General features: G+C 51.0%; 1 protein-coding gene across 23 annotated transcripts in view; it reads right to left on the bottom strand.

The window, feature by feature from the left end:
• Window positions 1-13456, bottom strand: part of RIMBP2 (RIMS binding protein 2) — a 2252680-nt gene that overhangs the window by 438371 nt on the left and 1800853 nt on the right. For all 23 annotated transcript variants that reach the window (XM_069620091.1, XM_069620095.1, XM_069620096.1 and 20 more), the window contains 3 exons: window positions 6278-6429; window positions 4035-4490; window positions 1003-1170 (listed from right to left, as the gene is read on the bottom strand). In XM_069620091.1, the coding sequence (XP_069476192.1) occupies window positions 1003-1170; window positions 4035-4490; window positions 6278-6429 (776 nt within the window). The remainder of the gene's footprint in view (window positions 1-1002; window positions 1171-4034; window positions 4491-6277; window positions 6430-13456) is intronic.

Here is a 13456-nt window from a genome sequence, read left to right as displayed (position 1 = left end):
ACGGCCAGCTGTGTTATGGATGTGACCATAGTGGGTGAAGTGCTAGAGTGGAGGCAGAGGGGGTTAGGGGCAGAGGCAGGTGAGGGATAAACGTTAGCTTGAAGGCCGATGAGAGGTAGGTTGGCTGCTCCCATTGGTTTGGGAGAAATAACGGACCCCAGAGCCTCAAAGGTCACCCACTTGCCTCTCCACATAACCACAAAAAGGCACTATGGTGTGATGCTCAGAGTGCGGGTGGGATATTTCTGCATCTGCATGGGGGGCAGAGTCTTGTTCACTGTGTTTGACTGATTTTAAAGAGGATCTGTAGGTTTTCAGTTAAGGAATGAACCCAGCAATAGCTGTCCCTTTTTCAAGAGAGGGATTCAGCACAAATAACTTCGTGGGGTGATTTGATTTCTTTAATGTTAGTTGCTTTCTTTCCCAAGGCTCTATTTAAGCTTTACCGAAGGGTATTTCACTCTAAGCAGGTAATTAATTAATCTTTTATTACACGCGTAATACTGGAGACCGGCCTCTAAGCGCACCCTCAAACCTGTATTACTCTGCGCTGTCTTGCTTCCAAGGCAAACACATTGCCCATGAGCTATCCTCCTGGCTCAGGTAAGTATTTGATGATTCTCTTACATTTCTAGTCATCCAACCAAAGATTTTTAAAATATAGGCCGGAAGTGCAGGCTTGTACCCCTGCTGTTTTATACCGCATTTTGTGACTTCATTTTGAGTGAAGTCTGCTCTGGAAACTAACTTGCCAGTGTGTTTTCTGCATTGCAAGCACACTTTGCATTTGCTCAAACTCTGCCATCTGGAGGAAACCTGATAAGCTGGTACTCATGCAGGAAAGTAGCTAAGTCGCCTTATCGCCCTCTCTGCAGCTTCGCGTGGGGCTTCCTGGGTTTGCAGGATCCCAGAGTAACTGCCAAGATAACTAATAAGGTGGCTGCAGGCCTGAGCTCCCTACACACGCTCACATGCACACAGTGTCCCTCAGCGTCGGGGTACCTGCTTTCCCAGCTCTGAACCCTTCAGGAAGTCGTCCACGGAAGTTCCTTTCCTCTTTGTGTGCGGTGAGTCGTAGCCGTCCTCCTCGTCCTCCTCCTCCTCCTCTTCATCTGAGTTTGCATAGTGCACGACACTGCTCCGCTCGCTGAATATGCTTCTCCTCTCCATCTGGGGAAGAAAAAGAGGGTAGAAAAGAATGAGTGATCATGGCGCCCTGAGGGTGCCGGCACCGCACCTCACTAACCGAGTCGCCGGGAGGGTATGCGTGCAATGCGCACTCGGTAGAACATACCACACCCACTCTCTTCTCCAATGGCTTGAGTATTGGTATCATAAATGGGTCCCAAGTAGGCGGCCCTCACTGTGTACCTGCCTCCAACAAGACACTTATCTACAGGTGCAGTACTTTCCCATAGACTATACTCCCCAATAACCCAGGCAAATATATGGACCTGCCTGGATCCTCCCCCAATAGGCCAAAGTCTTTGAGCGTGTAGACTGTAACCACATCACCAACAACTAGTGGCAAAGATCCCTGCAACCCCCACTCCAATCCGGCTTCTGTGGCTGTCGCTCCATGGAAGCAGCACTGACAGCAGTACAGGTCAGAGGGGTTCCAGGGATCAATCTAAAGACATGTAAATACTCCTGGCATAAAAGAAATGGAGTAAAATACTCTAAACAAAAAATAGAAAACAAGGGTCACAGAGCATGCGCTCCCCCCACCCCCGGCGTCGACCCACGCAGATATGTTCCATTCTGTGGCACAGGCAGCGTGGCATCATAGGGTGGGGTGCTACTATCAGGACTGCCTGATGCGAAGAGAAGTGTGCGGTAAATGAGTGACAAGGTCTAAAGGAGTAGGGATTACAAAAGGACACACTTTTTCAATTTAAATAAATAAAATACATGATGACATGCCTTAAAAATACCCAAATTGGGAATAGGAATGACTTACAAGTTTCAATAAAAATAATAGAGAATTAAATACTCCAATCCCTTATCTGGAGCCTGAGCACTGCTTCGTGTCAGAACCTTTGCACCCTTGTATCCTCATCCTTCTTGACCCTTCAACACCTTTAAAATGACCCCCGTCTGTCCTTCAAGCCCTTTCTCTGCTCCAGATACAAGACACTGCACTAAACAGGGGAGCCTCTGATCCCACCCACCTACCGGTGCAAGTCCTCCAGGGTTCCGTGCGAGGGCCCACGACTCTTTACCCTCTACGCCCCTTCTCCAGGGAAACTCCCTTCCACATTTGGTTCCCCCTGCCGCCATTGCACTGATGGCACCCGGGCCTTCCTGTACTTTCCCACCTTCACCATTGACATCTTCAAATAATCTCCAACTTTCTCTCCAATCCGCTATTGGATAGAACTTTATTGTCCTATACGCAATCTCCATTAAACCAATCTTTTCCCGGCACTCCATCCACTCCATAGATTTTTCTGCCCACCACCCCTCTATCCATTCCTCTGCCAACCGTGCTTAGTACCTCTTTCTCCTTCTCGCTTCCTTCCTCCCTCACCTCTTCACATCACCCCCCACAGCCTGGAACCACGGGACCCTCTTTAACAGTGGTTTAAAGCTTTGTCAATGTATCAACTGCACTGCCACCGCTGCCCAACTCAGTCCTTGTTTACATCAGAATGATCTGTCACCTTCTAACAATCCACTTAATAAAACCTCAGGTGTTACTCCAGCCTTCGTGCAGGCCTCCATTTCTGGGTCTTCAATCCCCTCAAGAAAACCTCAGCTCTCCATCTTAGGGCTCAGTCCCCTCGAATATTGCTCCAGACTTCTACTGGAACTCGCTCTCTGGTCCTTTGATTCGCTCAAGAAAACCTTTGTTATTACTCCAGCCTTCTAGCAGGCCTCCATTTCTGGGTCTTTCATTTCCTCAACAAAATTCGTAACTTTGCTATTTGTGCTCTGCAACTCCACCTTTCCTCTCTCTCAAACACAAGGTGGGCTGTCCTGCTAGGAAGCACTGATCCTCTTTCAATTTCTTCCACTCGTCTTTGAATCTGTATGTCGTTTTGACCCCCCATCTTGCTAACTCTATTGCCCGCTACTTCCATACTCATACATTTTGCTCCAGCAACCTTCTCAATCTCTCCATTCTCTGCCTCCCTGCGCTGCCTCCCGCTTCTGTTCTTTTTGCCCGCCTTGCCCTCTTCCACTGGAAATCAAATCTCCTTGAGTTCAAAAAACCAACAAACACTATCCCTGCTTTCAAATCTGCCCCGAAACCCCATCTCTTCATCCCGGCATCACCCCGCCCATTATGTAGTCCCACTCCGGTGATGTCCGCCTCTCTGCAGTTGTACAAACTGAGTAGTTCGACTGCATTTTAATTATCTGATGTCCTGCATGTAACTTACAGAACGTATTCTGTCTGTTCTGCCACCAGTCCATGTCCCTGCCATGCTCTTCTCCACCTTCAAACATAAACCATCCTGCCTATCTGTCACTGAGGTCTCATGCATAGCGCCTGCCCGCAGAAAGGGCCGTCGCATTCATCCTTGCATTTATGTTTGAACCGTTAACCTTTCCATTAAAAATGCAAATACACAAATAATACAAAGTTACAAAAAATATGCTCCAAAAATGGTATGGGATTGTTATTCTTAGTACATAGATCCTATTTTAGACATTTTGAAGCTAAGTGACTTAAACGATGCACACACTGGTACACATCGTTATATCTCTGAGTGTGTTGGCCTACAGCTCCCACCAACTCTAGCCAGCATCATCAGTGGTGAGGCATCGTGGGAGTTGTGGTCCAAAACATCTGGAGAGCCGAAGGTTGAATAACACTTTCACAGCTCATTCAGTCTCAAAGATCAGTGGAAAGAGTGGCCTTTTAGCTGACTTGTCTCTCCCACTCTCTCCTCACTCAGCAGCGAGATAAACATGAGAGTTCCTGGTCTCCTGATGCATCTGGTCTGTATGTCCTTAGCATGATCTAGAGATATCATATAAACACATGGCACATAAGATGGACCCTGGCATGGAAACGTTGATCTTACCCTGTTGCTTTCTGACATCCTTTGTGCTGCCTCGCGGGCCATGGCTTTGGCGACTGTGTTGGAGACGGGTGTCCCTTGTGGCTGCGGCAGGATGCGCTGCGGCGAGGGCGAACGCCTGCCATGATTCGGACTGTGGTAGTTGGAGTGTGGTGGCTCCAGGTTGTGACCATGTTGGGGAGAGATGGGGCGGGTGTGGTCCCATGGCTCCTCCAGTCTCCGATGTGGGCCCAGGTGGTCTTCTTTGGTGTTCTGGACTGGGGGCTTGCATTGGGGGGCAGTCCTAGGCTGAGGTGCGGGGGGCACCAGTAGGTCGGGGGGAATGGGGGCATGTGAAGAGTCCTCAGATTCCCCTTGTGCTGAAAGAGTTCGAACCGTGATCTCCCGGGCTTCCAAATTCTGTATGCGTCCCAGGTCCACCACCACGTTCTCTGCTGTGGGAAAAATGACTTCCGCCACCTGCATGCAAATAAAGCACAGGTTACTGCTGTGGACACAGTTCAACACCTCCACCCTGGGAAAGCCCATTCATACAAAATCCTGCTGCTCCCCCTCATTCCAAACCCTTCAGCCAGGAAAAATCCCCAATACCTGTTCATTCAGCAGCCATCTTTAGAAAACCAAAGCAGCCCTTCCAGGGCATGCCACGAGCCACCCATAGACTTATTGTGACTTACTGGTTATTTATAACGCGCTTAATACCCAGAGGGTTCTAAGTGTGGACCCGGGGATCGAACCCGTGTTGCTTCCAAGGCGAGTGCGTTGCCCCTGAGCTATCCTCTCGCGACAATAGGAGCTGAGTGCAGTTACGGGGCTGCTGCAGGAAGCTTTGCATACAGCTCCTGCCTATTTGGTGAGCTGAATTATTGTTTGTAAAATCGAGTGTGTCAATGTAGGCAGAGCTTTCTGGAATGTTTTGTTCAGCAGTTTTTGAGAAAAGTGAACCAAAGACTTCTCTGGAGCATTGGCTGTCAAAGCTCACTTCTAAAAACTCGTTTACGACTTTTTCCCCCTCTACCAATTTTCGCCAAATATTGCAGAAAGACTGTATAGCGGGCAAAGAGATGTTTTGCAAAATGTGATGAGGGTTGGCTAAGAGCGGTCAAAGGTAGAGACCCTCACAGACTGACCTCGGAGATCCAGTTTGGAGCATGACCCCACCTGCAGCCCAGCTTTCGCGCTCTTGTTTGTGAGGCGGGTGCCAGTCTCCTGAGGAGATGACGTTACCCAGCCCGTTGCCCAACTTGTTAAGCACCCTATCAATGTCCTGATCATAGTGGCTAAGCGATGAAATGCCGGCTCACTCTGTAGATGTGTAGAAGGAAATGTACTCTTACACACAAGCCGGACACGTCCCCTAAAGTCTTGGTGTCACATTATAGGAGCAATGCAGGACATTGCCTCTCCTCCGATACCCTGCTGCCAAACCCTAGAGCCAGTGCTGGATGCATGCAGTGTATTGCCTATGGCGCAGGGCGCGAGCCTAGGGCTCTGAGCTTTATACAGTAGCGCAGTACTGTTGGTGGAGGGAGACCCTAGGCACCAAACCTTTGATAGTGTTGCTCCAAGAGGTGTGAAGGCCCCCATGAGTGTGGAGTTAGGCCGCTAAGTCTCTTGGTGTTCTGATCGACAGTACTTTGGAGGTGATGTATGCAGTTTTGACTGTAGTCCAGGGGTGAATGGGGGGGCCAGCAAAGCTTACATAGTGTAGGAGAAGTACAGTCGAATTTGCAGGTACCTGTAAGGAGGCAGGTGCCTGTAATAAGGCAGGGTGCCTGTAATGAGGCAGGAGGTAGCACAGTGAGCTGCCTGGGTGGAGACAGGTGTGCTCACTTTTGATTATTGAAATAATGCATCAATTGTCTGAAGATTGGGATATCATTTCTAACGTGGGGATAAAGCTATTTTCTTCCAAACCCACACACCCAACCCTATAGCAGCTGCCGCACTGTAGATGACATCATTGCTGGATTCAACCAATGGCGGGCAGCGGGCAGTCATCACTCTGAGACGGAAAGGTCTCCTTGCCTTGTATGGGGGCGGGTTCTGGTTATGTTTTACTATTAAACAATAAGTGTGAAGATGTGCCTGGATTTAATGATATCTAAATAGTTATAAAAGACCAGCCCGAGAGCAAGTGAGAAAAGAGATTGGTTCGCTCAGAGAGGAGTAAGAGGTGACCGTTGAGGGGCAGTAAAGAGGGCAGAAGTCATGGATGGTCATTGTGGTAGTCTGTGGTCACTTACCCTCTGTCCTTTGGCATAGACGCCATAGCCGATCACGCTGGCGCCGTTGGAGGTGCCCGTTGGAGACAGAAGTGGGGGTCTCCAGGAGACCAACACGGTCACCGGCGTAGACCGGGCGTGGATGGAGACATCTTGAGGTGGTGAAGGAGGACCTGTGAGAAGAAAAGATATGCGTGACACCAGGGCACATCCGGGAGTTCAGATATGCGTGACACTAGGGCACATCCGGGAGTTCGCAGAAGGCACTTGAGGGCCCTTGGTGGTCATGGTGGATTGTCCCACCAAGCCTACGGTGGATCCTTCAGAAGGGTTAAAGTTGAACACATACCGTACCATAGGGTTGCCACCTCTGCATATAGGGTGTACCCGCAGGGCATAGCTACAGAGCATATACCCATGCAGGGCCTTAGTATAGATAAAGGGTGTACGAGCAGTGCCCAATTAAGGGCTGAAAATCAGAGCAAGCAGCTAAAGCATAGACTAAAAGTCTACAAAGAGGGTGGGGATACAGGGTAACAGAGTATACACAGAGGGCGGGGATGCAAGGTAACAGAGTATATAAAGAGGGCAGGATGCAGGGTAACAGAGTATCCAAAGAGGGCGGAATGCAGGGTAACAGAGTATCCAAAGAGGGTGGGATGCAGGGTAACAGAGTATACAAAGAGGGCGGGGATACAGGGTAACAGTATACAAAGAGGGCGGGATGCAGAGTAACAGAGTATACACAGAGGGCGGGGATGCAAGGTAACAGAGTATACAAAGAGGGCAGGATGCAGGGTAACAGAGCATCCAAAGAGGGCGGGATGCAGGGTAACAGAGTATACAAATAGGGCGGGATGAAGGGTAACAGAGTATCCAAAGAGGGCAGGATGCAGGGTAACCGAGTATCCAAAGAGGGCGGGATGCAGGGTAACAGAGTATACAAATAGGGCGGGATGAAAAGTAACAGAGTATACAAAGAGGGCGGAGATACAGGGTTACAGAGTAAACAAAGAGGGCGGGATGCAGGGTAACAGAGTATACAAATAGGCCAGGGATGCAGGGTTACAGAGTATACAAAGAGGGCGGGGATACAGGGTAACAGTATACAAAGAGGGCGGGATGCAGGGTAACAGAGTATACACAGAGGGTGGGGATGCAGGGTAACAGAGTATACAAAGAGGGCGGGATGCAGGGTAACAGAGTATCCAAAGAGGGCAGGATGCAGGGTAACCGAGTATCCAAAGAGGGCGGGATGCAGGGTAACAGAGTATACAAATAGGGCGGGATGAAAAGTAACAGAGTATACAAAGAGGGCGGAGATACAGGGTTACAGAGTAAACGAAGAGGGGGGGATGCAGGGTAACAGAGTATACAAATAGGCCAGGGATGCAGGGTTACAGAGTATACAAAGAGGGCGGGGATACAGGGTAACAGTATACAAAGAGGGCGGGATGCAGGGTAACAGAGTATACACAGAGGGCGGGGATGCAGGGTAACATAGTATACAAAGAGGGCTAGATGCAGGGTAACAGAGTATCCAAAGAGGGCGGGATGCAGGGTAACAGAGTATACAAATAGGGCAGGATGAAGGATAACAGAGTATACAAATAGGGCGGGATGAAGGGTAACAGAGTATATAAATAGGGCAGGGAGACGGGGTTACAGAGTAAACAAAGAGGGCGGGATGCAGGGTAACAGAGTATGCAAATAGGCCAGGGATACAGGGTTACAGAGTATTCAAAGAGGGCAGGATACAGGGTAACAGAGTATACAAAGAGGGCGGGATGCAGGGTAACAGAGTATACAAAGAGGATGGGTTGCAGGATAACAGAGTATACAAAGAGGGCGGGACACATGGTAACAGAGCATACAAAGGGGGCGGGATGCAGGGTAACAGAGTATACAAAGAGGACGGGTTGCAGGATAACAGAGTATACAAAGAGGGCGGGACACATGGTAACAGAGTATACAAAGAGGACGGGTTGCAGGATAACAGAGTATACAAAGAGGGCGGGACACATGGTAACAGAGTATACAAAGAGGGCGGGGATGCAGGGTAACAGAGTATATAAAAAGGGCAGGGATACATGGTAACAGAGTATACAAAGAGGGCAGGTATGCAGGGTAACAGAGTATCCAAAGAGGGCAGGGATATAGGGTAACAGAGTATACAAGGAGGGCGAGTTGCAGGGTAACAGAGTATACAAAGAGGGCGGGGTACATGGTAACAGAGTATCCAAAGAGGGCAGGGATACAGGGCAATAGAGTATACAAAGAGGGCAGGGATGCAGAGTAACAGAGTATACAAAGATGGCGGGATACAGGGTAAGAGAGTATACAAAGAGGGCCGGGATACAGAGTAACAGAGTATACAAAAAGCGCGGGGATTCAGGGTAACATAGGATGCAAAGAGGGCAGGGATCCGGGGTAGCAGAATATGCAAAGAAGGCAGGGGGCAGGGTAACCGAGGATGTAAAGAGGGCAGGAATGCATGGTAACAGAGGATGCAAAGAGGGCAGGGATCCGGGGTAGCAGAATATGCAAAGAGGGCAGGGGGGCAGGGGGCAGGGTACCAGAGTATGCAAAGAAGGCAGGGGGCAGGGTAACCGAGGATGTAAAGAGGGCAGGAATGCATGGTAACAGAGGATGCAAAGAGGGCAGGGATCCGGGGTAGCAGAATATGCAAAGAGGGCAGGGGGGCAGGGGGCAGGGTACCAGAGTATGCAAAGAGTGCAGGGTGCAGGGTAACAGAGGATGCCAAGAGGGTAGGGATGCAGTGCAGAAGAGTATGCAAAGAGGGCAGAGATGCAGGGTAGCAGAGTATCCGAAGAGGGATGAGGCAGGGTAACAGAGGATGCAAAGAGGGAGGAGGGCAGGGTAACAATGGATGCAAAGAGGGCACGGATGTAGGGAAGCAGAGTATGCCAAGAGGGCAGGGATGCAGGGCAGCAGAGTATGCCAAGAGGGCAGGGGTGCAGGGAAGCAGAGTATGCAAAGAGAGGAGGGGTGCAGGGCAGCAGAGTATGCAAAAAGGGCAGGGATGCAGTGTACCAGAGTATGCCAAGAGGGCAGGGATGCAGGGCAGCAAAGTATGCAAAGAGGGCAGGGATGCAGGGCTGCAGAGTATGCAAAGAGGGGAGAGATGCAGGGTAGCAGAGTATGCAAAGACGGCAGGGGTGCAGGGCAGCAGAGTATGCCAAGAGGGCAGTGGTGCAGGGTAGCACAGTATGCAAAGAGGGCAGGGATGCAGGGCAGCAGAGTATGCAAAGAGGGCAGAGATGCAGGGCAACAGAGTATGCAAAAAGGGCAGGGATGCAGGGCAGCAGAGTATGCAAAAAGGGCAGGGATGCAGGGCAGCAGATTATGCTAAGAGGGCTGGGATGCAGGGTAGCAGTGTATGCAAAGACGGCAGAGATGCAGGGCAGTATAATATGCAAAGATGGCAGGGGGCAGGGTAACAGAGTATGCAAAAAGGGCAGAGATGCAGGTAGCAGAGTATACAAGGCAGGGATACAGGGTAGCAGAGTATGGAAAGTGGGCAGAGATGCAGGGCAGCAGAGTATGGAAAGAGGGCAGGGATGCAGGGTAGCAGAGTATGCAAAGAGGGCAGGGTGCAGGGTAACAGAGTATGCCAAGAGGGCAGGGATGAACGGTAACAGAGGATGCCAAGAGGGCAGAGATGCAGGGCAGCAGAGTATGCAAAGAGGGCAGATATGCAGGGCAGCAGAGTATGCCAAGAGGGCAGTGGTGCAGGGTAGCACAGTATGCAAAGAGGGCAGGGATGCAGGGCAGCAGAGTATGCCAAGAGGGCCGGGATGCAGGGTACCAGAGTATGCAAAGAGGGCAGAGATGCAGGGCAACAGAGTATGCAAAAAGGGCAGGGATGCAGGGCAGCAGAGTATGCAAAAAGGGCAGGGATGCAGGGCAGCAGATTATGCTAAGAGGGCTGGGATGCAGGGTAGCAGTGTATGCAAAGAGGGCAGAGATGCAGGGCAGTATAATATGCAAAGATGGCAGGGGGCAGGGTAACAGAGTATGCAAAAAGGGCAGAGATGCAGGTAGCAGAGTATACAAGGCAGGGATACAGGGTAGCAGAGTATGGAAAGTGGGCAGAGATGCAGGGCAGCAGAGTATGGAAAGAGGGCAGGGATGCAGGGTAGCATAATATGTAAAGAGGGCAGGGTGCAGGGTAACAGCGTATGCCAAGAGGGCAGGGATGAACGGTAACAGAGGATGCCAAGAGGGCAGAGATGCAGGGCAGCAGAGTATGCAAAGAGGGCAGATATGCAGGGCAGCAGAGTATGCAAAGAGGGCAGGGTGCAGGGTAACAGAGGATGCCAAGAGGGCAGGGATGCAGGGAAGCAGATTACGCAAAGAAGGAGGGGGGCAGGGTAACAGAGTATGCAAAGAGGCCAGGGATTCAGGGAAGCAGAGTATGCAGAGGGGGAGGGGGGCAGGGCAGAAGTGTATGCAAAGAGGGGCAGGGATGCAGGGTTGCAGAGTATCGAAAGAGGGCAGAGATGCAGGGTAACAGAGTATGCAAAGAGGGCATGGATGCAGGGTAACACAGTATGCAAAGAGGGCAAGGATGCAGGGTAGCAGAATATGCAGAGGGCAGGGATGCAGGATAACAGAGTATACAAAGAGGGCAGAGATTCAGGGTAACATAGGATGCAAAGAGGGCAGGGATCCGGGGTAGCAGAATATGCAAAGAAGGCAGGGGGCAGGGTAACCGAGGATGCAAAGAGGGCAGGAATGCAGGGTAAAAGAGGATGCAAAGAGGGCAGGGATCCGGGGTAGCAGAATATGCAAAGAGGGCAGGGGGGCAGGGGGCAGGGTACCAGAGTATGCAAAGAGGGCAGGGTGCAGGGTAACAGAGGATGCCAAGAGGGTAGGGATGCAGCGCAGTAGAGTATGCAAAGAGGGCAGAGATGCAGGGTAGCAGAGTATGCGAAGAGGGATGAGGCAGGGTAACAGAGGATGCAAAGAGGGCAGGGATGTAGGGCTGCAGATTATGCAAAGAGGGCAGAGATGCAGGGTAGCAGAGTGTGCAAAGAGGGAGGAGGGCAGGGTAACAGAGGATGCAAAGAGGGCGGGATGCAGGGTAACAATGGATGCAAAGAGGGCACGGATGTAGCGAAGCAGAGTATGCCAAGAGGGCAGGGATGCAGGGCAGCAGAGTATGCCAAGAGGGCAGGGGTGCAGGGCAGCAGATTATGCATAGAGAGCAGGGGTGCAGGGCAGCAGAGTATGAAAAAAGGGCAGGGATGCAGGGTACCAGAGTATGCCAAGAGGGCAGGGATGCAGGGCAGCAGAGTATGCAAAGAGGGCAGGGATGCAGGGCTGCAGAGTATGCAAAGAGGGCAGATATGCAGGGTAGCAGAGTATGCAAAGGCGGCAGGGGTGCAGGGCAGCAGAGTATGCCAAGAGGGCAGGGGTTCAGGGTAGCACAGTATGCAAAGAGGGCAGGGGTGCAGGGCAGCAGAGTATGCCAAGAGGGCCGGGATGCAGGGTACCAGAGTATGCAAAGAGGGCAGAGATGCAGGGCAACAGAGTATTCCAAGAGGGCCGGGATGCAGGGTACCAGAGTATGCAAAGAGGGCAGAGATGCAGGGCAGCAGAGTATGCCAAGAGGGCAGGGATGCAGGGCAGCAGAGTATGCCAAGAGGGCAGGGGTGCAGGGTAGCAGAGTATGCAAAAAGAGCAGGGATGCAGGGCAGCAGATTATGCTAAGAGGGCTGGGATGCAGGGTAGCAGAGTATGCCAAGAGGGCAGGGATGCAGGGCAGCAGAGTATGCCAAGAGGGCAGGGATGCAGGGTACCAGAGTATGCCAAGAGGGCAGGGATGCAGGGCAGCAGAGTATGCAAAGAGGGCAGGGTGCAGGGTACCAGAGTATACAAAGAGGGCGGGATACATGGTAACAGAGTATACAAAGAGGGCGGGATGCAGGGTAACAGAGTATACAAAGAGGGCAGGATACAGGTTAACAGAGTATACAAAGAGGGCAGGATACAGGGTAACAGAGTATACAAAGAGGGCGGGTTGCAGGGTAACAGAGTATACAGAGAGGGCAGGGATACATGGTAACAGAGCATACAAAAGGGGCGGGATGCAGGGTAACAGAGTATACAAAGAGGGCGGGATGCAGCGTAACAGAGTATACAAAGAGGGCGGGGATGCAGGGTAACAGAGTATATAAAGAGGGCGGGGATACATGGTAACAGAGTATACAAAGAGGGCAGGTATACAGGGTAACAGAGTATACAAAGAGGGCAGGGATATAGGGTAACAGAGTATACAAAGAGGGCGGGGATACATGGTAACAGAGTATCCAAAGAGGGTGGGGATACAGAGAAACAGAGTATAGAAAGAGGGCAGGGATACAGGGTAACATAGTATACAAAGAGGATGGGATACAGGGTAACAGAGTATACAAAGTGGGCGGGATGCAGGGTAACAGAGTATACAAAGAGGGGGGATACAGAGTAACAAAGTATACAAAGAGGGTGGGGATGCGGGGTAACAGAGTCTACAAAGAGGGTGGGTTTCAGGGTAACAGAGTATACAAAGAGGGCAGGGATACATGGTAACAGAGTATACAAAGAGGGCAGGGATACAGGGTGACAGAGTATACAAAGAGTGCGGGGATACATGGTAACAGAGTATACAAAGAGGCAGGGATACAGGGTAACAGAGTATACAAAGAGGACGGGGATACAGGGTAACATAGTATACAAAGAGGGCGGGGAAACAGAGTAAACGAGTATACAAAAAGGGCGGGGATACAGGGCAATAGAGTATACAAAGAGGGCGGGGATACAGAGTAACAGAGTATACAAAGAGGGCGGGGATACAGGGTAAGAGAGTATACAAAGAGGGCCGGGATACAGAGTAACAGACTATACAAAGAGGACGGGGATACAGAATAACAGAGTATACAAAGAGGGCGGGGAGACAGGGTAACAGAGTATACAAAGGGGGCACGGGCAGGGTAGCAGAGTAGGCAAAGAGGGCAGGGATGCAGGGTAACAGAGAATGCCAAGAGGGCGGGGTGACAGGGCAACTGAGTATGCAAAGAGGGCAGAGATGCAGGGCAGTATAATATGCAAAGATGGCAGGGGGCAGGGTAACAGTGTATGCAAAAAGGGCAGAGATGCAGGTAGCAGAGTATACAAGGCAGGGATGCAGGGTAGCAG

This window comes from Ambystoma mexicanum, chromosome 10, assembly GCF_040938575.1.
Source record: "Ambystoma mexicanum isolate Mex_15411 chromosome 10, UKY_AmexF1_1, whole genome shotgun sequence".
Lineage (NCBI taxonomy): Eukaryota > Metazoa > Chordata > Amphibia > Caudata > Ambystomatidae > Ambystoma > Ambystoma mexicanum.
The sequence above is the reverse complement of the archived record's forward strand: the minus strand, read 5'-3'. Positions and strand labels throughout refer to the sequence as shown.